This window comes from Centroberyx affinis, unplaced genomic scaffold (assembly GCF_046629955.1).
Source record: "Centroberyx affinis isolate AG114_WGS23_722 - 3 ecotype Tasmania unplaced genomic scaffold, CSIRO-AGI_Caff_v1 ptg003019l_1, whole genome shotgun sequence".
Classification (NCBI taxonomy): Eukaryota; Metazoa; Chordata; class Actinopteri; order Beryciformes; family Berycidae; genus Centroberyx; species Centroberyx affinis.
The window spans coordinates 100,391-125,219 of record NW_027281116.1 but is presented as its reverse complement, the minus strand read 5'-3'; the positions used below and the strand labels follow the sequence as shown (position 1 = coordinate 125,219).

Genomic DNA, 24,829 nt, shown 5'->3' with positions numbered 1-24,829 from the left:
ACTGAATAGCAAAAGTGAATGCATGAAATTGAATCAGTTCACATCGATCCAGGCTCCTGAAAACTGAGCAGAAACAAGGTTGAAGAATGTTTTACCCATAGAGATTAAACCGTTTCATCTCTATGGTTTTACCCCAGAGTGATCACAAGAACTAAAATGCATTAAACATAAACCTCTTGATAAATTGCCACAACAAATAGGTATGCAAAATAAAACAGTTTAAGTTTTAAAAGTGCAAATTTGTGCTGAGAAAAGTATGGCTCTAACATTTGCAGTGCAAAAAAACAAGATTGAATCTCTCGGTTAACTAGGTTATATGGTTAATAAATTGATACATATTAATTTCGTTTTGATTATTTGATCACATTTAGCCTATGCCTACTTGCATCTGTTCATAGGCTTACTCACTGCACAATAGGCATTAAACTGCATAAAATAGCCCATTTTGATTCAAGCTGATGCAAAACTTTGTGTGTGTGAGTTTGTGTGTGTGTGTGTGTGTGTGTGTGTGTGTTTGCTGCACAGTGGATGGCTAATAAACAGCTTTTTTTTATATGCATAACTGATAGCCTAGCTGTTAATCAGTCTGCTGTTAACTCAGATGGCTTTTCTATTTTGATGCTCATCTCTCTGAATGTCCTCCAGTAAGTAAGAAATACAATGTATGTAAGATAAAATAGACCTATTGGCCTATTTGAAGAAATGTAGATGACACACATGAGTAAGGACTTTCAAGTGGGATTACTTGCATTACGGCTAATGTCAACAAAGTAAAAAGTGACCCAAAAAAAAACTGCACGAGAAGAGTCAGACGTGAACTTGACTCACTGAGGAGAGCCGCCCATAGAGGCTGAGGGGGAAGACGCGCTATAAAAACGTGAGTCTGTGTTTGTGCTGAAGACCTGCGGTTTGGTGACAGAAGATCCTCACACCCTCCATCCACCACCATGAGACAACACTCAGGCGGATCCAGCCATGGGGAATGTTAAACGGACGGTACCGACGCATTGTTCCACCCGGGGTTTTACTATCACTTCACCCTCAGATGGAAACATGACTGTCGAGCATAAGCAAAAGACATTTTTTCATCGATTTGTTGAAGACTTTGCTGAAATTGTTTCATAGACCCGCGCGCGCTTTGGATTATTTCTGGGTGTCTGTTTTGAGAGGGAATAGGCTAACACATTTCGGATATTCAACTTGACTGAAAAGGATTTCTATATGCAGTGGTGAGTCTTTTTTTTTTTTTTTTTTTAGAAATCTGAGTTTTAAAGCTAATAATAAAAGTAAAAGGAGAATCAGAATGTAAGGAAATTAAGATAGAGAATCCCCATTATCAAAAGAACAAGATTGAATCTCTCGGTTAACTGGGCTATAGGCCTACAATTAATAAATGGATACATATTTATATTGTTTTATTTGATCACAATTAGCCTATTGCATCTGTTCATAAGATTACTCGTTGCACAATAGGCGGTAAACTGCATCAAATATTCTGATTCAAGCTGATGCAAAACTTTGCGTGTGTGTGTGTGTGTGTGTAAATCTACCTGAGTGATCATAGCCCTTCGTGCTTCAGTAACACGAACAGACTCTCGGACAAAAGCTTCAGCAGAGGAATGCGTCTTCACATTTCTGCGGTTGTCAGAAAGAAGGAAACTGTTCTGACTTGTCAGCCTGGGCACCGTGCGGAGGTGAACAGCTGTCATGTCAGGTTTAAAGGGGATTTTAGAGGATAATTTGTGGTCTGTGGGTCGTTAGGAGAGCATTCTGAATCTAGTTGGGTAAATATTTAGTAATTGATGGGTAATTTATGGGAAACATGTCTTCTTTGTTGCCATGAGTCCCTGAAAGTAAATAGCCTATTAATCTAAAAAAAATTAGGCTAAGGGAAAGGAAGATCGAGATTAGAGTGCCATAAAAATGCTTTGTTTTTAATTTCATAGGTAGGCCTGTCAAAAATGTGATTTATTATGTTGACCTACAGCTCCGTGCAAACGTGTTTCCATTAATTCGCCTCTTCTTCCTCTTGCAGCCTCCCTGAAGTATGGACCCCATAACCTTCAAGCTTCAATGATGTTAGCTATGAGCCACTACAACTCCTCCGCCTCCTCACTCCTCCCGCCTTTCTCAAACACCAGTCTGGGGAAGGTGGAGGCCGAGGTGGCGATGAAGGGCCTGTCGCAGCAGGGCAACCTCACCCTGGACCAGCCCGCCTCCAGCGGCCCCATCGCGGCCATGCTGTCCATGACGCTGGGCATCGTCTCCAACATCGTGGCCCTCTTCATCCTGGCCAACGCCTACTCGCTCCAGCGCCGCCGCTCCAAAGCCACCTTCCTCCTGTTTGCCAGTTCGCTGGTGGTCACGGATTTCACCGGGCACGTGATCCCCGGGGCCCTGGTCCTGCGGCTCTACCTCTCCGGAGGGGTTCCCGCCGAGGCCTACGACTCGGCCGACGCCATGTGCCAGTTCCTGGGCGGCAGCATGGTGTTCTTCGGCCTGTGCCCGCTGTTCCTGGGCTGCGCCATGGCTGCGGAGCGCTGCCTGGGCGTCACTCAGCCGCTCCTGCACTCCTCCCTGGTCACCACCACCCGCACGAAGATCTGCCTCTCCATCATCTGGCTGGCGGCTCTCTGCGTGGCCATGCTGCCTTGCTTCCAGCTGGGCTCCTACACCTATCAGTACCCGGGGACCTGGTGCTTCATCAAGGTGCTGGAGGACACCCGGGAGGCGGACGTGGCCTTCGTGGTGCTGTTCTCCGGCCTGGGGCTGACCTCGCTGGCCGTGGCGCTGGTGTGCAACACCATCAGCGGACTGACGCTGGTGCTCGCCCGGCTCAGGAGGAAGCCGGGCTCCCACCACTCCGCCAAGTCCCATGACATAGAGATGGTGGTGCAGCTGGTGGGCATCATGGTGACCTCCTGCATCTGTTGGAGCCCTCTGCTGGTGAGTAAAGTTATAGGGAAACACAGTAGAACCATAATGGAGTGTCGATGGCGAATGTCACATCCCCTCTAACTAACTAACTAACTCTGAGAGCTGCGAGGAGTTGTGAGGCTCAGTCAGTTTGTGTTTATTTTGTTTATTTTATTGGTGCAATTTGGAAAAGAAAAAAAAATCTGAACAAATATATAGCTACAATAATGCACAGGTGGTGTAAAAAAACAAAAACAAACCTAAAGGGCTTATAGTAAAACCTCCCAACATACATACATTATATATATTAACATAGCCTACATATGTCATATGTCATTTTCATAAAACATGTCAAAGAAAGAGTGTTTATCCAGGAAACCCACTTGTTTTTGTTTTTTTGGAATGAGTAAGATTATTTTAAGAGAATAAGAGACCTTTGATCAGTACTTTTGTTCAGAGGACACTTTGTAAAAATGGAGAGGAAGTTTAGTTTGTCATCTTAATAACAGTATTGTTTTTGAAAAACTTACTAGCTTACTGGCTTAACTATACTGATGCAGTGTTTTGGGTCTGGCAACAGCAGACCAGTGACTAATAGCACCTCAACCAAAGACCTAATAGAATAACTAGGCTACTTTATTCTTCCAATGTGCTGTCTCCTGTCTTCAGATCTTCGGCCTGATGTCGGTGATCCGCTCCCACAGAGACTCCATTGGGGACGACCTGTCCAGCTATAAAACCCTGATGGTGATGGGCGTGAGGCTGGCCTCCTGGAACCAGATCCTCGACCCCTGGGTCTACATCCTGCTGCGCCGCACCGTCCTACGCAAGATCTACCTCATCACTAAATGCCAGGCGGACCTGAAGGGCAGCGTGCTGCGGCGCTGGGAGCCCACCTCCTTCCACAGCTCAGAGAAAAACACAGCCAACCACATCTGAACTGAGAGAGAGAGACTGAGACCGTGTGCTGTGGACTCACTCGTCCCCCGGGTCGTTCAGCGTATGAAGAACTCGGGGTGCCAAGACTCGAAAGAGAAAGTTGAAGGAACAAACTGAAGCGGTGCTGGCTGTGATGGTGCAGCAGACCAGCTGAGATATTCAGTATTTGATATCTGGGGTGACGCATTTTTAAAAATCTCTGTACACTCCTACTTTAGAAAACTTTCCTGAGATCAATCAAATTAAGCTGAAGGTGGATCTCTCTCTCACTCCATCGAAGCTCACCAACGAGTTCATTTTCTGACCTTTCAAGTGAAAGCTAGCTCATGCTGTTATTTTGCACAAATTATTAGTATTATATACTTTGTACTGTTTGCTTACAATAAGTGAACATTCCTTATTTCCTGTATTCATTTGGACTAGTTCTCCATGTGATGCTCATATTAAAAACAGGACAGAGATGCTACATATTCTGTCCTGAGAGCCTAAAAACAAGGCTGGCAGAGTTGTTACCTTTGCAGGGACAAAGTAATATTTGGTTGTATTTCTCAACCTCATTTTCATTGGTAAGGGAGCTTACTTTCAAATTCGGGTGTTGTTTCTATAGGGGATAAAAGCAAATCTGGATCATTTTGGAAATTCACTTTTTAGTCCAGCAAATGATTAATTCACCTCCAGCTGTGGTTTAGAAATGCTCAGTTTGACTCACTTTTACATCAGAGGAATTTTTTTTTTTACAATGATGAATGGAAGATTGAGCCATATCCAGGGTAAACCCAGAAGTTAGAGCCTGCTCATGATGTTAAGTCCAGATATCACATAGTATTCTGCTGAATGTGTCTCATTAAGGAATGTCAATGTTCCATTACTGTGGAATTTATATCCAGTAAGCAGTGTGATGCTTATAAAGGAAGGTTTGCTTTTCCCTGAGTTTATACAGTGTGAAAAGTCTGCTTCATGTGAAATAATGTAAAGTCGTATAAATTAATACTTGAATTGTTTCCTCGATTTCCTGAGGATATGTAAAGAACTTTAAAATGAATGTAAATAAAATAATGGAATGTGACATAAACTTTAGTCCTAAATTTTGCATTTATTTCTGATGAAATGTCTGTTTTTTTAAGTGACACAAGAAGGCCTATGTTGACAAGGAGGGTGTAAATATATTATATAGGTTAGTTAATATATGCAATATACTGTATGCATAAAGTGCATACAGTATATTGCAGTAGTAGTATACTGTCTTTTCCCAGGTTAATCTACCATCTGGGTAGATGCAATTATTCTCAATTGGAAAGTAATTAGTTGCACCTACTCTAGTTACTGTACTTGACTAGTTTCTCAGAGTAATGCTACTTTTCTAAGTATTAATACAAGTCTGTACTTTAAGTTCTACATGAGTATGTAGTTAAATATTTACTCTGACGCCAGTGAGATCAGGAATTTACTGTAGAACAGTCACTCTGGACTTCACCTCCCATAACTGATGCTGATGATTAATCAGAAAGGATTATCCACAAAGTTTGGGCAGATTTAGATTGCGTAATCTGTTTATTTTTGGATGCAACATTGTTGAAAATACATAAATCTTTTTTATTTTGTCTTGACGTAAGTACCTGGGTATTTTCAGGAAGCTACTCCTTTACTGGGCTAGATAACTAGTCTTGCTCTGACTTGAGTAAACATTAGATGATGTAGCTACTTCAGTAAAATACAACTATTTCCACTTCGGCATCATTTATTTCCAACCGCACTCCCATGGTGTGCAGTCTGCAGCTGGAACATTGTTTTCCCCCTTTTTCTTATTCCATACCCAAAAATCATTTACGCTATTTGCCACCAGGTGGCAACAACCGGCCACATTTGGATGTGGATGGCCCTGCACTTTTTGGTAATTGCCATCAGAAATTGTTCATGAAAAGTTATTTTGGTCTATACTTGGCCTAAAAAGTCTACTACCTATGGTTTAAAAAAATTCTGCACAATTGATACGAAAAGCAGTTGACACTAATTTCTCCAGGTCAGTTTGATTTCACCTGAAATGCAACTACTCCAGTCATACAGTTTTATTTGGAGGAGGAAATCTAATAAAATAAAATAAAGTAAAATAAAATTAATAACAAAGTCTGTGATGGATGACTTAGTGTTTTAGATTTCTCTTTATTCAATCAGATCACAAAAATCATCTATTTTAAGAGACCTTTTAAAGATCCAGGTGGTTTTTGGAATATATATTTCAAAAACAATCTGTATAGCTGTATAGCCTACTTCCCAATTTAATATTTTAGAAACTTGGTGGTATGAGTAGGCCTATTTTATATGATATTTAATATCACTTGATACTAGTTGATATTACAATGATGTATGTAGGTTAAGATTGTAAATATTATTAAAAAATATATTATTATATTAATTATGACCCACAAATAATAAATAGAACGAAGATACAGATCATTGTGTTCATGTTTAGGGTTCCAGCTGGTTAATGTAATATTGTATTTACTTGTGTTATGTTTGAATTTCTGCTTTTGGCAATATGCACACATGCACGTCATGACAATAAAGCTCACAGAGTTGCACTGATTTTTTTTATTGATTTTTTTCTAGTAGGATTCATGTCTTATTGCAGTATTCTTAATCCAAACGGGATTCTCCGGCCAGTCTGAAGACAGCAAGCTCAATTCGTGTTTACATGTAATTGTTTTTTGTGGTGTTGGTTGTTGTGAACGTGAAGCACTTTTCTAAAATTTGTTGTGGAAAAATTGCCATACAAATAAAGTTGTTAGGTTCACCTTCTACGTCATCTCTATGCGACACCTTGGTTTCTAGCTTGCAGCAACAAACAGTAACAACGTTATTGCGAGAAGGACGAGAGTCTCTAGTTGATAGAGGTGAGCGGTTAAAGCACGAATAAGACGTTAAGCAAGTCAGATAGAGCTATAGATAACTCTTAAAACGCGAAATCGTGTTTATTATGTTATTCGTTAACTGTGGACAGTAAATGGCCTAAAATGGCCGTCAAAACAGCTTCAACTGGAGAGCTAGTGCCATGCCAGAAACAAACATTAGCCAGCTAGCTCGCTAGCTATATCGATTTGTCCTCATTTCCCCGTTTAAGGTAAAATGTGCTACATTGTTAATAATTAACTATATTAGAAAACGTGTGTGCATTTTGCTGAAAAAACACCTGACACACACTCACACAATGGTCCACGACAGTTCAGCGAGTCGCCCCATTCAATCTGCCAGAGCAAGTTTCCTGGGTAGCTAACGTTACTAATTTACATCTATGGTTGAAATGCATTTGGCCAGTGTAATCTCAGTCACTATATTTGATTTCATTGCTTTTGTGTTGTCAATTAGCCAGCAGTTGTACGTTGACTAAATGACGCCTTTCCTGGTAGAACAGGTGGGAACCTTCCGTCCTGAAACTGTAAAGCCATGGCCGCTCAACCAGCGCCAATGTGGGATGAGCGCAAGGCCTACGAGGAGCTCCTGTACTGGGACAGCCTGATACAACAGGGCCACCGCCTCCTTCCGCATGACTTCGATAGGTACAAACGGCACCGAAAACCAGTTAACCGGTTTAACTAGTAGCACGGGCTGCCCTATAGCGCCCCCAATTCATTGACTGTACAGTTTAAAATTCCTTTGCAGCTTGCTACTACCCATCCCATCAGGTGGCTCTTCAGTGAATTGTGGCAGTATTGCAGCATCAGAAATGATGAATACCATCTGGAAGATCTTTTAATATGATCTTTGTTTCTTAGCCTTCTCTTTCAGCATTGGGATTTTTTTTAAGCATGAGCAATGCACAGTAATTTGTGTTAGTGATATTGGTGCATGGACATATTTTCATAGTAGTATGTTACAAAGACAACAGGGCCTCTCAGTGCAAAGGAACATTAAGGACAGTAGACTAATATACACATTTGACAGTTGTTTTTCTATAGGACTGTCTATGGAACTGACCAATGAATGTTTTGTGTTGCTTTTTAGTACCAAAACAATTACATTTTCACAGCATTGTTGGCTCACTGAATTAAATGTAGAATTAATTGCTAAGGCATAGTGCGTAGAAGAAGCATTACAGGATCTTGTTAACCCTTCAAAGCGTAAATGAGGATTGTTTTTTCTGGCGTAACTCGGCAAACGCCACACTTCAATGTGGCACCCCTCATTCCTATGCATTTAACTTGAAAATTGGAGCTTGTCTAGAAAGCAAGAGTCTCATTTTGCTGTCTTGTCCCTCCAGATATGAAGACCTGCGTTACTGGTACGACTGTTTGTGCTATGAGGAGGAGCTGAGACAGTACCACGACTACATCACTGCCATTGAAGAGATTGAGGAGAAGCGGAGTCATGAGGTTCTTGCTTCACCTGTTAAATCTTCCCCTAATGACACGCTAATCTGTTGGTTGTTTGATTTGAGTCTTTTCAACTCACTTCTGCAACTCGGTATTCAAAGGCTGAACATCAAATTTTTTCCATCACAATCTTATTTCCTTTTGTTCTTTTAAAAGATTGCTGTTCCTCTTACGAGACAGCTGTCTTCGTGCGATCCTTTTATACTTCCCAATTCTTTTTTTTTCCACTGGAACATATGAAAGTAGCAATGAAATGCAAGATGAAATGCTTATGCCTAATTACAAAGTATCATTAGCTAATTGGGTGCTTTAACTTCAGACTTGCCGTCACCTACATTGTGCTCTTTTCCTACAACATTGTCATTACTTAAAGACTTTCTGATTTCTCCCTTAAGACACCTGCAACCCGCCAGGTGCACCTGCGGCCGTACGACCGGCATGTGATGGCCAAGCACTCTGCGGTGTATCCCTCCTCAGAGGAGTTGGAGGCGGTGCAGACAGTCATCTCCCATGTGGAGTGCGCCCTCAAGTCCGTGTCCGACCAGTTGGACAAGAAAGACGTCAAAGAAGATCCAGAGGCGGGGAGGTAAGCGAGGCGTCCAAATGCTCCATTGCAGTTGGAGCAGTAGCTAGAAAGCACATCAGGATCAAACACTTTGACTGTATGGTCAGGAAAAGTTTTGTTATTTGTTGATTCAGAAATTTTATTTTACATAATTTTATTAGAGGAATTTCATCACAACTTGAGTTTAAAAGGGTGAAACTCCTGCAAGAGATTTTTTTCTCTTGAGGGAGTCTGTGCTCTTTGGCCATCACAAAGATGTTTTATTTTCTTTTTAATAGACCTGAAATTGTGACTCACATGAATCATGGGGAGTTTCACACATGCTTTAATTTTTGAGTGTGTCAGTTTTGAAACATGAAGTCTTTTAACTTGACAGTTTTATTTTCCCTAATATAAAAATCATTCTTCTTTGTTCTTTTTCCCTCCTCCCCCTGCTGTGTCAAGTGCTGATTCGAAGGCGAAAGAGCGCGTCCTGCGTGGGGTTATGAGGGTCGGCCTGGTGGCCAAAGGGCTCCTGCTGAAGGGGGACATGGACCTGGAGCTCGTGCTGCTTTGTTCCAACAAGCCCACCGTCGCTCTGCTTGGACAAGTGGCTGAAATGCTAACTGCGCAATTAGAGGTAGATTTGATGACCACTGATGTCTATGTCTGAGCTGTTTTATTACATTCTCAATAGAAATAAAGATTTTACAGACTGTAGATTCTCCTCAATAATTGATCAAGGAATGGATGCATAGAGGTTATTGTTGTTTTGTTTTTGAGATCTTTACCATCCTAACTCTCTGTCCCTCTTTTAATAGGTCGTTACAGAGGACAAATATGAAATAATCCAGAGCCCAGAGGATGCAGCCATTGTTGTGAAGACCACCAAAGAGTTGGTCCTGACTCTCATCATCCATCTGACATCACCTCTGATCAGGACGGAGCAGGAGAGTGAAGCTACTGAAGAAGACCAAGAAGGTACGCATCTTGGTCTAGCCTCCACCTACCACCGGCCCTGTCCTGAAGCCCAATAACTCAACTGATCTGTGTTCTTCTCTGTAAGCAGATCCTGTACTGCTCCACTGATCTGTAACTGTCTGACAGTTCAAACCTTACACCAATGCTGTCCATCCCCAGGATATAGAAATCAGTGAAGCTGTACAGTGTCTCAGTCCGACGCCAGTGAACAACCAATGAACGTTGGCTCTTCACTCGCTCGAGAGTCCCATCGTCGCTTTGTAACAAACTGGCGATTGCCAGCACTGCAGTTCCTCTGTAGTCGTTGATACATTTTGTACATGTTGTTGATGACAGTGCCTCAGTCATAAACAACTTTCTTTATTCTTGTTAAATTGTATTCATGTTTAAAGTGAAGGCTTTTGAAGAATAACAAGTTAAAGCGCGCAGTGCATGTATTTTATGCTGAAGTTGTACGTTTGGCGCTAACTGCAGCAAAACTGATCGGCAAGGAGGAGATTTCTTTGGATTTTTCTGGGAGAATCAAAATTCAACCAGACACAAGCAATGAAACCAGAGATGCAAGTTAATGTTTGTCTGTTTATATGTGAACGTCTTGGTGTTGGTTGGTGGAGTGTTGGTGGCTCTGTTTGAATCAGCATGAACTGTATTTATGTGGGAGTCCAAAGTTACAGTGAGCTCTTTTGAGGGTCAGGAAGAATACACTCTAGCTTTACCCCACTTCAGTGTTATCAAGTCTTCAAAAGGCCGATTCTAAGCCTCAACTAGGATCTTAGCCAGACTTGGGTCAGGGAAACCATCAGTTTTGCTGCAGTGTGAAGCAAACTTCCAGATTCTCTAAATGCTTCTAATTTACAACTGATTGCCTTCTAGTTTGTCAAGTTTTTTAGGGACGCTGGACCTTTGACCAACTGGACACACTGTCTCAGGAGGGAGGCTAAGCAGCAAAACCAAGCCGAGGGGCTGAGGGAAGGGGACGTTCACTGTAGTATGCCAAGGACACAGAACACATAAGATAACTACATGACACTATGTAATGTTATAAATACTACAATGTATTTATGACTGTCTCTACACTTGATGCTCTCACCTTCACACACTGTGTAAAACTTAGCTTGGGTCTGTGATAGAGGATTATCAGACATGTTGGGACCAAAGATTTACACAATAGGAACTGGGAGCCCCTTTCCCTGCTGCTGGTGCTTTGGGGAAAGCTGCTACTCCCTGAGCTGCAAGACAGAACCAACCCCCTTGGTCAAACTGTACCTTGTCTTCTTACCCCACCTCGTCAATAGAAACGCGAACAGTCAACGATCCGCCGGACGTTCTGGACAGGCAGAAATGCCTAACTGCCTTGGCGTCTCTCCGCCACGCCAAATGGTTCCAGGTTTGCATTCCCGTCCTTACTTGTACATAAAGTTGAGCTCTTAATTCTCTCAATGATCTCTTTATTATTTTCTCCATTTACAGAGAAAGTGCAAAAAAACGCTGCCCTCCTCAACTATTGCTGACCTAGTACATTTTTTAAAATGTCGGATGTTCCATATTTACAATTTCAAAGGATCTTAATTATTGACTGATGTGAAAATTGTTCTGCTGATCCACACCAATGGCTTATGTCAACAGATTCAGACCAATCATTGGTACGGACACACATACAGATACAGGAAGCCAGGAATCAGGACATATCAGTGGATGCAGCATTCTTGATGACTGATATCATCTTTCTTAAAATGTCCTGTATTACATAATCTCTTTCAGACAGAGCTGTCTCAATTTCAACTGCTCTACTGTTGGGGAAATTGGCTACACACGGCTATTAAGATCAGATATTGTTTCAACATTAGGAATATTGTATCTGTACGAGAGTTTTTCTTCTATTGACCAAAACAGGCAGCATATGTACAAAAAATGTCTTCAAAAAAAAAAATTATCAGTCATTACAGTTGTTGAATTCGGCGATGGCTCATTTGTACAGAGCTAACTATAATTGGTTGTCGGGATCCATCCTGTTGTTGACCCCAAAAGGCACAGGGGGTCGTCACTGGAGGTCACAACTCTTCTGACTGAGCTGGCTCACCCTTTTGTCCGCAGGCCAAAGTCAACGACCTGAATTCTGCCGTCATTGTGATCCGGATCATGAGGGACTTGTGTAACCGTGTTCCTACCTGGTCACCAGTCTCAGGATGGGTGAGGGAATCTGTGTTGATAACTGCAATTAAAATGGCATTGTGTATAAACTAGGCTTATTGCTGGCGCTCTATTCTGCCATTGACTCGAATGAATCAAGCGGGTCTATAATAAAAATACATGAGATGGTGGGTCTTGGTGGATGTTGAGCATGAAGCGGTTGTCAGAGGAAATTCCTAGGAATTCCTAATTCCTATGTAATTTCTGCACCCTGACTAACCATCTTTTTAGTGGAGCATCACCCTTTTATTTTAAGTATGCTGTGTATGCTCTGGTTCTCTGCTGTTGTCCCCACATAGCCTCTTGAACTACTAGTTGAGAAGGCCATTGGTACATCTGAAAGGCCAATGGGAGCAGGCGAGTCTTTCCGCAGAGTTTTAGAGTGCGTTGCCTCTGGAATCCTCTTGGAAGGTAAGCGCTCCACTTTTCATTGAGTTGTTAACACGGGCATTACCATCATTAGACTAATTAAACATGCTCTTTGCAAAGATGGCCCCGGAATTAAAGATCCATGTGAGAGAGACAAGACAGACGCCATTGCACATCTTACACCACAACAGCGTGAAGACATCACACAGAGTGCTCAGGTAAGACACAGTGCTGCTAATACACGCTCACTTAAAGCACGCCCGTATTATTGAACCCCACAAATTGTACCTAACTTTGATGTTCCCCTTAGCACGCCTTGAGGCTGTCTGCATTTGGACAGATGCACAAGGTGCTGGGGATGGACTTAATGCCTATTAAACCACGGAGATTAATGGGCGCCAACACCAAAGATGTCACAGGTACCTGTCTAGCTACTACAATAATGATCAGTCTCCCTTCACTGGTATCGCCTCCTCATTTGAGAGACTAATGCTGTGTCTTTATTGTTTTTTTTGGATATCATTCATTTATTGTTGCTTGAGATTATAATGTCAAGAAATTTTGGACTATAATCACTGTATAGTTCAAGGATTATTAAACACTTGCAGGATGAAAAGATCTGTTCCCAGGCTTGTGTCTGTTGTTTTATCCAGCCCAGGTTGCGTCTGATGAACACGTCAGCCTGCCGGCTAAGAGACCTTACACAGAGGTGGATAAAGGGGGGGATGACGCCCAACTCAACAGCAAGCAGAGAAAGTTTCTTAAGTTCCAGAAGCATCAGCGCTTTCAGAGGAAATCATGTTAGTAATGGACATCAAAGGCTTTGATATTGGTCAAGCCATTCATATTCACTTTTGCTGTCAAATGAGCCACTGTACACCGTACAGTATATACAAATACAGCTGAACATTTTTTTGTAAATACTTAATTTAATTATAACAGTGATTTCTGCATGGGTCTCAATACAATTGTCAAGATATTTTTCAAATTGGCTACTGTATGTGGATTGGAAGCAACATGTTTTTAGTGTTGAAGAAAATTCATTGTTTAGGGCAAAAGGTTACAACATACTTGTATATTTCATGAATAAAGTCCTGAAAAGCCATGGTCTAATGATAAAATATGAATATTATTTTGTAGAGAATAAGATCCCTAGAACTGTTGCAGTCTTTAAAAAAAAAAAAGCCCATGACAACATTCACACAGTGTTGAGTACACACACACACAGCCTTCGTGTCAGCAGTGCAGATGTTTCCCATTGGAAACAGTGTATTCAAAAGCAATGGAAGTCCAAAACACATGAAACTTTGGACAAACATACTCACACATCCTATGAACACATGCAAATATCCATGAGTCAGTGAGTCCATGTGACACACTACACACACTAGCTCCTATATCTAGTGTTTTGCAGTGTTTCACATTAAATGAATGAGGGTCATTTGCCCCTGCTTGTGGAAACTTGGGAGACTAATAAAACAATTTTATGAAAATGTACTAAAGATATATAAAATATATCTAATGAATATATAAAATGAATACGAGTAAAGGTAACACAACAATTTTGAGGAATACATGGAATATCAATTGATAAAATATTTTACCATATTTGCTACCAAACGGTCATTTTGACTCATTGTAGGGTTAATCTCTAAATTGATTCAACTCATGCGTTCATTTTGACTTGTAATAATTATCTCTCTTTCTCTTTGCCTCTCTCTGCCTGTTCATTTCCCCCATAGTCTCCGATGATCTGTGTATGAATGCAGTGATGCGTCTGAACCAGTACAAACCTGGTCTGGATTACCGGCTCACATCTCAGACAGGCCCAGTCCATGAGCCGGTGTTTACCATGGCTGTGGAGTTGAATGGGAAGACCTACGAGGCCACGGGGCCGTCGAAACGAGCTGCCAAGTTGAATGTAGCCACCAAGGCAAGGCTCTTGCAGATTCCATAAAATTGCCTTTAAGTTGCTTTAGTATAAAAACTAGCATCCCCTACACTGCATCCAGTTTTGTGTCATGCGGTTGTGTTAATAACAGGAATATGATGTGGCACCTGGCTGCAGTGAAGGTTCCCTGAAACACAGGGCATTGTGATTGTTGTCACAGCCTCTCTCCACTGTTGGAGATGTGTCACTCCTCCTCTCTCTCCTCTATCACTTCACATGTTGACTCTTTTGTCTTTCACAGGTCCTGCAGGAACTGGGTCTGCCGACTGGTTCAGAACCCAAGTCAGAGTCCAGTGGTGCGGGCGAGGGAACCGAGGAATCGGGAAACGCTGTTACCACAGGCTCTACTGCATCAGAAGATGTATGTGCCGGAGTGCCTCCGTCTTGACTGGTGTTTAGAACTCAATATCCCCTTTTTCAAATTCCCCATACAATAAATCCCTTCTCCCAACGTTTGTTTCACTCAAAGACTAAAAAACTCAGCCGTGAATTGGTTTGCTTGAGTAAAGCAGTGGTGTCATGTGGACTTAGAAGCTACTTTTTGTCCCCTTGCTATGAACAGAGTAGCCAGGGTCCGATCTTGACGAAGCACGGGAAGAACCCAGTGATGGAACTGAATGAGAAGCGCCGCAGCCTGAAGTACGAGCTCTCTGCAGAGACAGGCGGCTCCCACGAAAAGTGCTTCATCATGGAGGTGAGTCAGTGGTACCACACACACAAACAAGTCGTGCAGCAAGTTATGCAGCAAGCTTGTTTTCTCATCTTTTGCTTTCCATATATGTATAGAGAGCTTTAACACTACAAAGGCCGAGCTTTTGAACCCTGCGCTGTGCCACACGATGTCCAGGGTTATTGGTTCTGCCCTGCATTACAGCGTTGATGTCTGATGTGTGTGTCTATGTTGCATAGACGAAGAAAACTGTTGTCTACCGATGATTTTCATGTTTGTGTAATTGAGTTAGGCCTGCTGTCTCCTTGACAGCATTGTGTGAAGGCAGTCTACCAGGTCATACATTTGTTGTTCAATAGTGTTTTCCTGTGCTGTTTCCCATCTTCCCCTTCCACTAAAGTTTACTAAAGGAAATGTGGGTAATTACATGTGAAAATTGTTTTGATAGTGTTTTGATAATGCTCACTCTCTCATTCCCATCTTAGAATAGTGTGCTGGAGGAGCAGAGGGAGACACATTCATACTTAGGTACCAATGCCCTGTTACTTAGGAGTACATTTTGTGTAGAGAAAATTGCCAATTGCCTTTTTTAGAATTATAAAAATAAAGGCATTTAAGGGCCAAATATTTAGGGAAAGTCATGGAGTTGTGGACTTTTCTACTGTTAACAGAGGTGCATATTCAAAGGGGAAGAACTTGGGTGTGTTTTCCTCCCCATGTCACAGGTGGAGGTTGATGGGCAGAAGTTCAAAGGGAGAGGCTCCAACAAGAAGGAGGCAAAGGCCTACGCTGCCCTCGCTGCCCTGGAGAAGCTGTTCCCAGATGACGCCGGTGGGCCGACCAGCTACAGAGATCCCACAAAGAAGAAGGTCACCTACACCGACATGGTAATTCATCTAGTTCCAAAAGTCTTACCAGCCATGTCTGTTATCCGGGCAGGGCTGATGACGCATCCATCTCTGTCAGATTCACATCAGTTTTGGTGGGCAGACAGATTTGTCACCATCCGTTTGGCCAATTGGAAAAGAGGAAGCGCTCCTAGGTTTGCTTTGGAAAAATGGAGGCGAACACTGAGAGCTTGGAGGAGGCGATGATTAATTCAGTGTACACATCCTGTTGTTGTACGCCTCATCATCAAAGGATTACAAAAACAAAGATAAAACAGAGAAAGCCTGGTATAATATTGGGATGATTGTAGGTTTTCCAGGTCAGTTTTTATTGAATTTATACTGTATAGTCTGATGTTAAAAGACGCTCCCTAACTCTGCAATTAATCCTCTGACACATCAGCCACTGCATGCACATATCCACACAAGCATATACTCTTATCACAAAGTATTTGGTCTTGACAGTCAATCCCCTGCAAACTCCTGCTTAATTAACAGCACATACCAGGATTTGGCACGATCCGAGGCATTCCTTCAGACCCCGGGTCCCACAGCTGGGGTCATGGCAGGGGGCGAGGCAGGGGGCGAGGCAAACAGATGCCTGGAGGAAACAGCTACAACAAGAGTAAGGAAGACTACTTCTCACTAGGTTTAGGCCTAGTCTTAAATAGGCAAAATTGGATCCTTTAAACACTGTTCATAGCACTTTATTGATCCCCTTGGGGAAATTCAGGTTCACCTGTGAGGAATTTAACTGAATAGTAATTTGTTTCCTTTGTTTTAACAGCCAACTACAATTATGGGAGCAGTGCTGGCACAGGTTATCGTAAGTGTCTACTACTTGTCTCTATTGTCTCTATTAGCTCTGTGCTTTAATTTGTGCCTCCATTGAATTGCTAGCTAAATACAGCATGATTTGCAAATAAGTGTCCATGCACCACAAATCAGCTTTTAGTTTCAGAGCTAGAGAGAGAGCTGTGAAGTTAATGGCCTTGATGTTCTTCTCCAAGCACCTTTTTGTGAAACATAATTTTAATACATGGCTATGGCTTTAAGCCACATAGACCACGTTTTATCATGAAGATACACTTTTGTTCTCTAAGCTTGAAATAGTTATTTTATAGCAATGGAAACATTTCTTAATGGAAAATAGACCTGTACCTTCAGAAAATCCCTCTGGGCTTTGTCATCAGCCCTCCTTGCAAGGTACTTGATTCACCTGAAGACATCTCTCATAATAAGTAATAATTGCCATGGTCATCAGTGATTTTAATGCTGTGCACATCTGCCATGTCTCAATCAAATGGCGCTCTCATGCCTCCCAGGTTTTTGTTTTGATAAACTGATCTCTCCCGTACAACATAAAACAATTTAGCCAACATTTAAGTGGCATAGGTTACAGAAAGGGCAGAAAGTGACTTTAACTTTGAACTCGGATGGACATTTTGTTCATTTCAGTGTGTTTACTGCAGAAAATGTAATGATCATTATCATGTGTTTATTTATTTATTTTTTTAGATTACTGGAGAGTAATGTTCAAAACCAGTCTTTTCACACTCCAGTGATATGTGCCGCTTTTTTGAACCCCTTTCAGATAAGCTCTATGGTAATAATTCAGCAGCAGCCACCAACACATCCAAAGGGGCAGGCTCCTCTGGGGCATCTGGCACCACCGGCTACGGCACCTTCTACCCCGAAGGATGCACCTACTCCGCCCCGCCCATGTCCGCCACAGCCACCTCCGCCTCCAACACCTCGACGCCAGAAAACTACCAGTCGATGCCTCCTCCCATGGATCAGGAGAGCCCCTACAGCTACGGCTATGGAGATGAGAAGAAGAAGCTGCTGACCCAAGGGAGTCAGGCGGCAGGCCAGGGTGGCACCCAGAGCCAAGGAGACTACTCCATGTACAGCACAGCGTACCCCAGCTCCGTCACAGGGGGCCAAATGTATAATAACTACGGTGAGTGAGGATAGAGAAAAGGCGACCCATCACTCCCCATGCACACTTATGTACAGAAGCCTGTTGAGGACATGTTTATTTACACTGTTTTCCTGTGATAAGGGAGTTAATTTTCTTTGTTTTTTTGAGATATTGAGTTATTTATGTCATCATCTCGAGATAACACCTTTTGTTTTCCCAGGATAATGAGAAAAATATTGAATTTCTTTCCCAAGATTTCAAGATAATTTTCTTATCATTATCTTGGGATAACAAATTTTTTTTTCTCAAGATGCTTAGTTGGAATCCATCCTAAAGGAAAGCAAATTATTCCAAAACCCAAATGTTGAAGTAGGACTACCTATTAGTGTTGAAATCTCAAGGAACAATATATCATTATCTCGGGAAAAAAAAGTGTTGTTTCCTCAAGGTAATTACACTATGACTTTATCTCGAGATAATGAGAAAATCATGTTATCTCGGGAAAACAATTGAGTTAATTAATTAAATTGTTATCATGGGGAAATGGCGTAAATAAAATGGATGAATGTCCTCAATGGGCTTCTGTACTTCTGCACACAGGGAGTATGACCTCAATTTTATACAGAAGTTTTCCAATCAGCAACTTCTTAATGGCTAAAAGTTAAGTAAGCATATGTGGCGAGTTTCTTTATGGCCTGTCACTCCCTGAAAAAGCTGACAGTGCATCCTGGTGCGATCTGTCCACAGGTTGGGGAAACCAGTCATCCTGGGAGAACCAGCAGGGCTTCAGCAGCATGTACCAGGGCTATGGAGGACAAGACCAGACCTCCTACCCTGGATACGGGAACATGAATTATCAGTAAACGGCTCATAATATACAGCCTTTCTCACCTGATCATGCCATCTTCTCACCCTTCTCAACACTGATTGCTAGACTCACCCTTGGCAATGATCCATGGGACGCTGCTTTTGAAAGGAGATGAAACAATTTTCACGTGTATTGATTCCCAAGCAGGAATTTTGCTCTGTTTTTCTTACAGGTCTTGTTACTCTCGTAACACCCTTGTCAGTTAGATGTTATTTTACACTAGGTTAAACAATGTGAATTTTGTATGTTACAGAAGCAAGGCCATCTTGGATCATAGTCTCCCAGTTGTCTTTAACTTCCCATCCCCACCATCCCTAGGTTCACGTGAATGTAAAAAAAACATATCCGGGTCATCATGTTGTCCTCTTAACATTTTTTGTCATGGTTTCATTTTCTAAATAAGGGGGCTCTTTTGTTTTATAATGTAGAGTACTGGTATTATCAGTATGTTATGGTGATGATTTTAAGTTGCCTGTAATTTTGAACTGAGGATGTGTTCATTTCTGTGTTGGTCATAAATGCTCTAATCTTCTCTTGTTAAAAATAAATTACGTTTATTTTGGAGCAAAGTGCCCCTGATTCTTTCTTTTCTTTTGCCAGAAAATGTTAATGCACAAGTACAAAGTAGAGATATTAGAGCTTATTTTTTTGAGTGACAGTGGGTTAGTAGCATCTAGAGCTTTCATATTGTATTAGGTGATTGAGGTCAGAGTTGGGCCACTGTTTGTTGATGGATCGTGGATTACGTCTTGATTGAAACTTGGCAGGACTTTGTTACATTTGAGGATTGCCTGTGCCTACAGCAGCACTGGATCACCTTGAGCTTCCTATAAAAAATACCACTGATATTCCTCACGTCAGTGTTACGGAGCACTTTGAGTTGGAAATTAGGTCATTGTAGCAGCAAAGGTAATTGAGTTCACCAGGGCAAAAGTATATAATATAAGCACACAAATGTAGTATAAAATAGGCAATAAAATGGTACAATTAATACTGATATTATAAATAACATAACAAAAGAATGAAACAATTGTCGTTATGTTAATGTATGCTGCCAACAATTTCAGAACTTGAGTATACTGTAAGAGATGAAGGTACTTACATGAATAGATTTACTTACATTGTTACACAGATATGATCTATGATTAATAGATATGAAATATGAGCAGCATGTATAGATGTAAGTATATATAAGTCTACATATGTATATATAGTTATAAATAGAGGTATGTATAACGTTTGCTCTATTATAAATGAATACACCAAACCCTCAGTTTGGTGGCCTGAGTAGGTTATTGCTAATTACTTTATATTAAACAAGCTTGCATCTTCAGCATGCACGACCTAGGCGAGAGAAATGAAGTTTACCTCATGAATATTCACTGAGCAGGTGCTGCCGCTTGGATCATGCTGCAGCTTTGCCAGCTGCCCTTTATCTAGCCAAAAGAGAATACATCTGATAACTTGTGTTCATTTGGCAATTGAAGTGATTTAGAGCAGTAAAAAATGTGCTGTATGTTAAATCCAGTCTTTAATATACTCGCAGTGGACATCTACCTGTCCAATGGACAATTCTGTCTTGGCGTTACGGTGAGAAGGCTACAAGGTCACACAGAAGTGTAAAAATAGGCTAAATAAGTTAGGTGAGCCCAAGTTCACTAACTGCAAAACATAAGTATGAACTCTGTGAGATTAGGCAATTTGGCCATAACTTGACTATATGCCATAGTGCTTATGTAAAACAGCCTATTGAAATAGACATTCAACATTTTTGGTTATTTGCAAATATGGGAGAAGGCTAGAGCAAAAGGCAGACAATGAGAAAATGGAGAAGGAAAATAAACACTTATTAACACTGTGGTGGAAAAAGTGGAGTCTGAGCACCAGCTATTATAACCATTGCGGATCACATGTGGCCCAGATGACCCTACAGTCCCGAGACTGAGTCAAGGGTGTGAGCAATGATCATGCCCTGCCGGCGTGGCCTGGGGCCGGTCCTCCTGCAGCCTCTCCTCTCCTCTCCTCTCCTCTCCACTGGAACAGCTGATAAAAGCAAGGCAGGAAGAGCCGGGCGAAGACTGACAGAGGGTGACCCACCCAGGCATCCTGAGGACACCTTACCACTTACCGCTCAGCATTATCAGCTGTGAGTGTTATTATCTACTGGCTCTGACATTATTATCTGTGGACACTGACACTGTCTCTTCAGATATATACAAGTTGTTTTTGTTGTCGGCCGGCTTTGCTTTCTTTTTGATAGGAGAGGAGTGAGGCATTGGATACTATTTACTAATGGCCATGCTGCTGAATGTCTTTGTTCTCTTGTGTCTGATGATGCTAATGATGGTTATTTGATAATGTGTGTTTCATAAATTCACTAAATGACTGAATGTCTTATTAAAAAGATGCAGAGACATACTGTATACTCTTTTCAAATGCAGCGATAGGCGCTGGGAGACAGAGATATTGTTTGTGACCCCTTGACCCTGTGTGCCTGGTAGATGTGGTTACTTTGATTAGCCTCTATTAGCTCCAGCTGGGACCTGTCAGCTTTGGCTGCAGCCAATCACAAGTCACCTTTAAGGCATAAAAGCAAGCTGCTGTTGTGCGGTAGAAGGGGAGAGAAGAGAGCCTAGGAGTAGATGGTAAATGACACCTGGGGTTGTTATGGTGGTTTCATGTTCCTCTTTTTTTATGGTGGTTTTTATGCTCTCCCTTCTTGAGTTGGCTTTCAATTTTGGTTTAGGCTGAGCGTTCTCTACTTTTAAACTGCTTTTATTTCTACTGCCAGTTCAACATCTATTTGTTTTTCTTTCTTTGAAGATGGCACTCACTCTGGTATCCATCTTAGTGGCTGCCATCCCTATGGCCTACTGCTATCCTACTGTCTTCCAGGACTTGGAGCAAAGTAGCAGTAAGTAACACTTGCAAGCTGTTTATGAACATAATTTTTCAATGTGCTTGTACGCTTATCCTCAAACTTGGAGCTGCTGAGGTTTTGCTTTGTGTTTCCCACAGAAAACAGAACCTCCATTAAGTTCTTGGCGGTAGGAGACTGGGGTGGAGTGCCTCACCCTCCTTACGTCACTCCTGTGGAGAAGGCTACAGCCCGGGAAATGGGCAGAGTAGCGGAGCAGATGGGAGCAGACTTTGTTCTGGCCCTTGGCGATAACTTCTACTACAAAGGTGTGGACAGTGTGGATTCTCCTAGGTTTAAGGTCAGTCGGGTAAACCCCCTTTCAAGCTTTAAATCTGGAGCCTTGGGTGTATGTGATGTATTCTGAAACACAGGAGCATGTTGAGTAAGCAAAACAGTGGAAGTGATAGCTCAGTTTCTCTTTTTAATCTCTCCACCCAGGACACCTTTGAGTCTGTGTATACGGCAAAGTCTCTCAGAATCCCCTGGTATGTGCTTGCTGGCAATCATGACCATGCAGGGAATGTTAAAGCCCAGATCGAGTACAGCCGCAAGTCTGACAGATGGTAAGGATTAATATTATGGAAAGATCTATCCTGAAACAGAATTTCTTACCTTGGACATCTCCTACAACAACCCTCCTAAAGCAAAATGAAATAGACTCTTAAAGATGGCCTTGAGCTATTCATTAACAAGTGGAGATGGACATACAACTTTACAAATCAGACACTACTTTGTCAGTGTACCTGTACTCTTCCTTCCTTGATCAGTGTCACCTATGACTATGCTCTCCCCCCCCCCCCCAACCTTCTCAGGCGCTTCCCTTCTTACTACTATGAGCTGAACTTCCGCATCCCCAACACCGGGAAGACCCTGAGCATCATCATGCTGGACACCGTGATGCTGTGCGGAAACTCGGACGACTACGTAGACGAGAAGCCCAGAGGTCCCCTGTGTGCGGTGGATGCCAACCGTCAGCTGACCTGGCTGCAGGAGAGGATGGCTCGGTCCAAGGCGGACTTCCTACTGGTGGCGGGTCACTACCCGGTCTGGTCCGTGTCGGAGCACGGCCCCACAGACTGCCTGCTGCGGAGGCTGCGTCCCCTGCTGGTGAAGTACAAGGCCACCGCCTACCTGTGTGGTCATGACCACAATCTGCAGGTTGGTTGTCAACCTTTTGACTCATGCCTCCTTAAACTGTGACGCCTATTCACAATCCCTTCATCACAGGCTGCATGTGCAGAGCTGTGAACAGTTCAACCAAATGATTTTTCAATTTGATTATCTGACTAAGCTTTCAGCATTATTTCACTAGGAAAAACAAATCAAAAGAAGATTACATTTTTGGTTTTCCTGTCCTCTGAATTATCTTGAGACCCCCACCTATAGGTTGAGAATCTGTGTTGGAGCACTTGTACCTTTTTATATTCTAGGTGATGCCACCTAATTTTTATTGAGACTCCATGAAATGGTGTCTTTGCTCCCTTGATTTGATGCACCTCCTGTGGAAACAGGAGGTTGGGGCAGGACATAATGCAGTGAGGGATCATTCAGTCAGGGGATATCTGTGATAACCCAGTCATGGGATATCAGTCAGGGGAAATCTGTTTTCATTGGTTGGAATTGTTTATGCTTACTAGTGCAGCATGAGCTTTTCCAGAATGTAATGAAGTTAATTTCATGGGTTTTTTGCAATCAATTTCAATCGCCTCTCCTCCCATGCAGTACATCGAAGACGAAGGTGTGGGCTATGTGGTGAGCGGTGCTGGAAACTTTCTGGATCCCGATGTCCGTCACTGGCACCACGTTCCCAAAGGCTCCATCAAGTTCTTCACTGGCCAAGCCTCAACGCAGGGCGGCTTCGTCCATGCAGAGGTCACCAAGAACAAGATGATCCTGACCTTCATCCAAGCTAAAGGCACTTCTCTCTATCGTACCGTCCTGGCTCGACGGGAGACAGAGCAGTTTTAAGAACACTGGAGTAGTCTGTTATATACTGTATTATGAGTGTTTTGTCTAGTTTAAGCTCAAGATGGTGGCTGGCATTCAGTGAGTTTACTTTTAAACTTTGGCATTAGCATTTGATGGCCATTAATATGAATGTTTTAAAAAATGAGGATGAAGTTTTAGATGTTCAAGCAAGATTTATTGTATGAAGAGAATAAATACTGTTTATAAAGAAGCTGTGTCCTGTCACTCAGTCCAGTGACTGACCGGTCTTGTCACACCACAGGCTATTCCTCAAAAGCTACAGTGGTTGTGTTTTTGTTTTTTTTCCCTTCCCGTCATAAGCTGGGTTTTACATACTAATGATGTCCATTGTTTGACTTTGAAGCAGTTATGATTTCTGGTTTGTGGTAAATGCAGATATGACAAGAGCGTGAATGGGGAAAAGTATGCAGGAGGAACTGAATCTGTTTAAACTCTTTTCCAGGTGCTTTGTCAGATATTGGGGTCGGCTGGTAAGTAAATTTTGATAATGGGCTCAGCATGTTCAAAAAAAGTTTCTTGCATCAAAGAAATTGCCTTACTTGTTCCCACATCAGGAAATTATATCCAGCCTTGTTCTTAGTTGATAAACACTAGGTAGGGATGCAAGCTTCGTCTAAATGATATTAGTGTTGTAGGTCTATGATCCTCAAATTTGTGATTGAACAAGCATACTGGTTGACCTGTACTGTGCTCGGTCTGTCATAGGACCAAAGTTGGGCAACCATAACTGCATCACGGGAAAGTAAACATGTTACGAACTGTTTTACGCAGTTATACTACCAAATTACATTCCTAGAGCTTGTAATGGCTATAAGCTCTCTTCCTGATATACTCTGGCAGATGTTCACATTTGGATGCTTGGCACTATGAATGGCATAAAACCAAGAGCCATCTTCATGCATCTGCTCTATTGACACTTAATTTTAACTGCAGGTTTTCATTTGATTTAGATATTTCTTTAAGACACAAAACACATTTTGTGAGTTACAGGCTCTCCCAGGAATAGTGATGACTTTCCCAGATCCAAATGAAGATCATGGTTCAAAAACAGGCCTTACCCATAGGCCGCTATCAATATTTTGCTTTGTATTCCTCAGAATGGCTAAATGGCCACCAGATTGAATCAAGCAATCCCTTTTGCAAAAATGTTTTGTGAAAGTTTTTAGTGCCACTCATTCTTGTTTTGTGTCTGTGGTGAATTCTCTTATCAGTGAGAAGTGCATGATAGTGAAAAATACAGTCACGGGCTTAAAGGTACGGCTAAGAGGTATTCTGTATTTTAAGATATTACTCAACATTCAATTTTTTTTTTAA

General features: G+C 42.0%; 3 protein-coding genes across 3 annotated transcripts; all 3 read left to right on the top strand.

Moving 5' to 3' along the window:
* Positions 1–1,136: 1,136 nt before the first annotated feature.
* ptger1a (prostaglandin E receptor 1a (subtype EP1)) lies at positions 1,137–4,050 on the top strand. The gene is made up of 3 exons (XM_071537345.1): positions 1,137–1,229; positions 2,036–2,946; positions 3,586–4,050. Exons 2-3 carry the CDS (start codon positions 2,074–2,076, stop codon positions 3,853–3,855), a joined length of 1,143 nt encoding a protein of 380 aa, XP_071393446.1. The 5' UTR covers positions 1,137–1,229; positions 2,036–2,073; the 3' UTR covers positions 3,856–4,050.
* A 2,640-nt stretch (positions 4,051–6,690) lies between these two features.
* ilf3a (interleukin enhancer binding factor 3a) lies at positions 6,691–19,129 on the top strand. Its single transcript, XM_071537332.1, has 20 exons — positions 6,691–6,746; positions 7,265–7,409; positions 8,111–8,222; positions 8,618–8,808; positions 9,232–9,406; positions 9,588–9,747; positions 11,043–11,134; positions 11,842–11,937; positions 12,237–12,348; positions 12,427–12,524; positions 12,617–12,725; positions 12,960–13,106; positions 14,049–14,239; positions 14,499–14,618; positions 14,820–14,951; positions 15,653–15,814; positions 16,313–16,439; positions 16,602–16,640; positions 17,409–17,777; positions 18,486–19,129. The coding sequence occupies exons 2-20, from the start codon at positions 7,297–7,299 to the stop codon at positions 18,599–18,601; spliced, it is 2,661 nt and encodes an 886-aa protein (XP_071393433.1). The 5' UTR covers positions 6,691–6,746; positions 7,265–7,296; the 3' UTR covers positions 18,602–19,129.
* Positions 19,130–20,640: 1,511 nt separating this feature from the next.
* On the top strand, positions 20,641–23,686 carry acp5a (acid phosphatase 5a, tartrate resistant). Its single transcript, XM_071537341.1, has 6 exons — positions 20,641–20,752; positions 21,430–21,520; positions 21,625–21,824; positions 21,965–22,089; positions 22,339–22,684; positions 23,249–23,686. The coding sequence occupies exons 2-6, from the start codon at positions 21,430–21,432 to the stop codon at positions 23,492–23,494; spliced, it is 1,008 nt and encodes a 335-aa protein (XP_071393442.1). The 5' UTR covers positions 20,641–20,752; the 3' UTR covers positions 23,495–23,686.
* Positions 23,687–24,829: the final 1,143 nt, after the last annotated feature.

Coding starts and splice junctions, on each gene's coding strand:
- ilf3a (XM_071537332.1), top strand. CDS start 7,297: ATGGCCGCTCAACCAGCGCCAATGTGGGATGAGCGCAAGGCCTACGAG. Junction 7,410..8,110: donor CTTCCGCATGACTTCGATAG/GTACAAACGGCA, acceptor TTGTCCCTCCAG/ATATGAAGACCTGCGTTACT. Junction 12,525..12,616: donor ACATCACACAGAGTGCTCAG/GTAAGACACAGT, acceptor TGTTCCCCTTAG/CACGCCTTGAGGCTGTCTGC.
- ptger1a (XM_071537345.1), top strand. CDS start 2,074: ATGATGTTAGCTATGAGCCACTACAACTCCTCCGCCTCCTCACTCCTC. Junction 2,947..3,585: donor TCTGTTGGAGCCCTCTGCTG/GTGAGTAAAGTT, acceptor TCCTGTCTTCAG/ATCTTCGGCCTGATGTCGGT.
- acp5a (XM_071537341.1), top strand. CDS start 21,430: ATGGCACTCACTCTGGTATCCATCTTAGTGGCTGCCATCCCTATGGCC. Junction 22,090..22,338: donor AGCCGCAAGTCTGACAGATG/GTAAGGATTAAT, acceptor CAACCTTCTCAG/GCGCTTCCCTTCTTACTACT. Junction 22,685..23,248: donor GTCATGACCACAATCTGCAG/GTTGGTTGTCAA, acceptor CCTCCCATGCAG/TACATCGAAGACGAAGGTGT.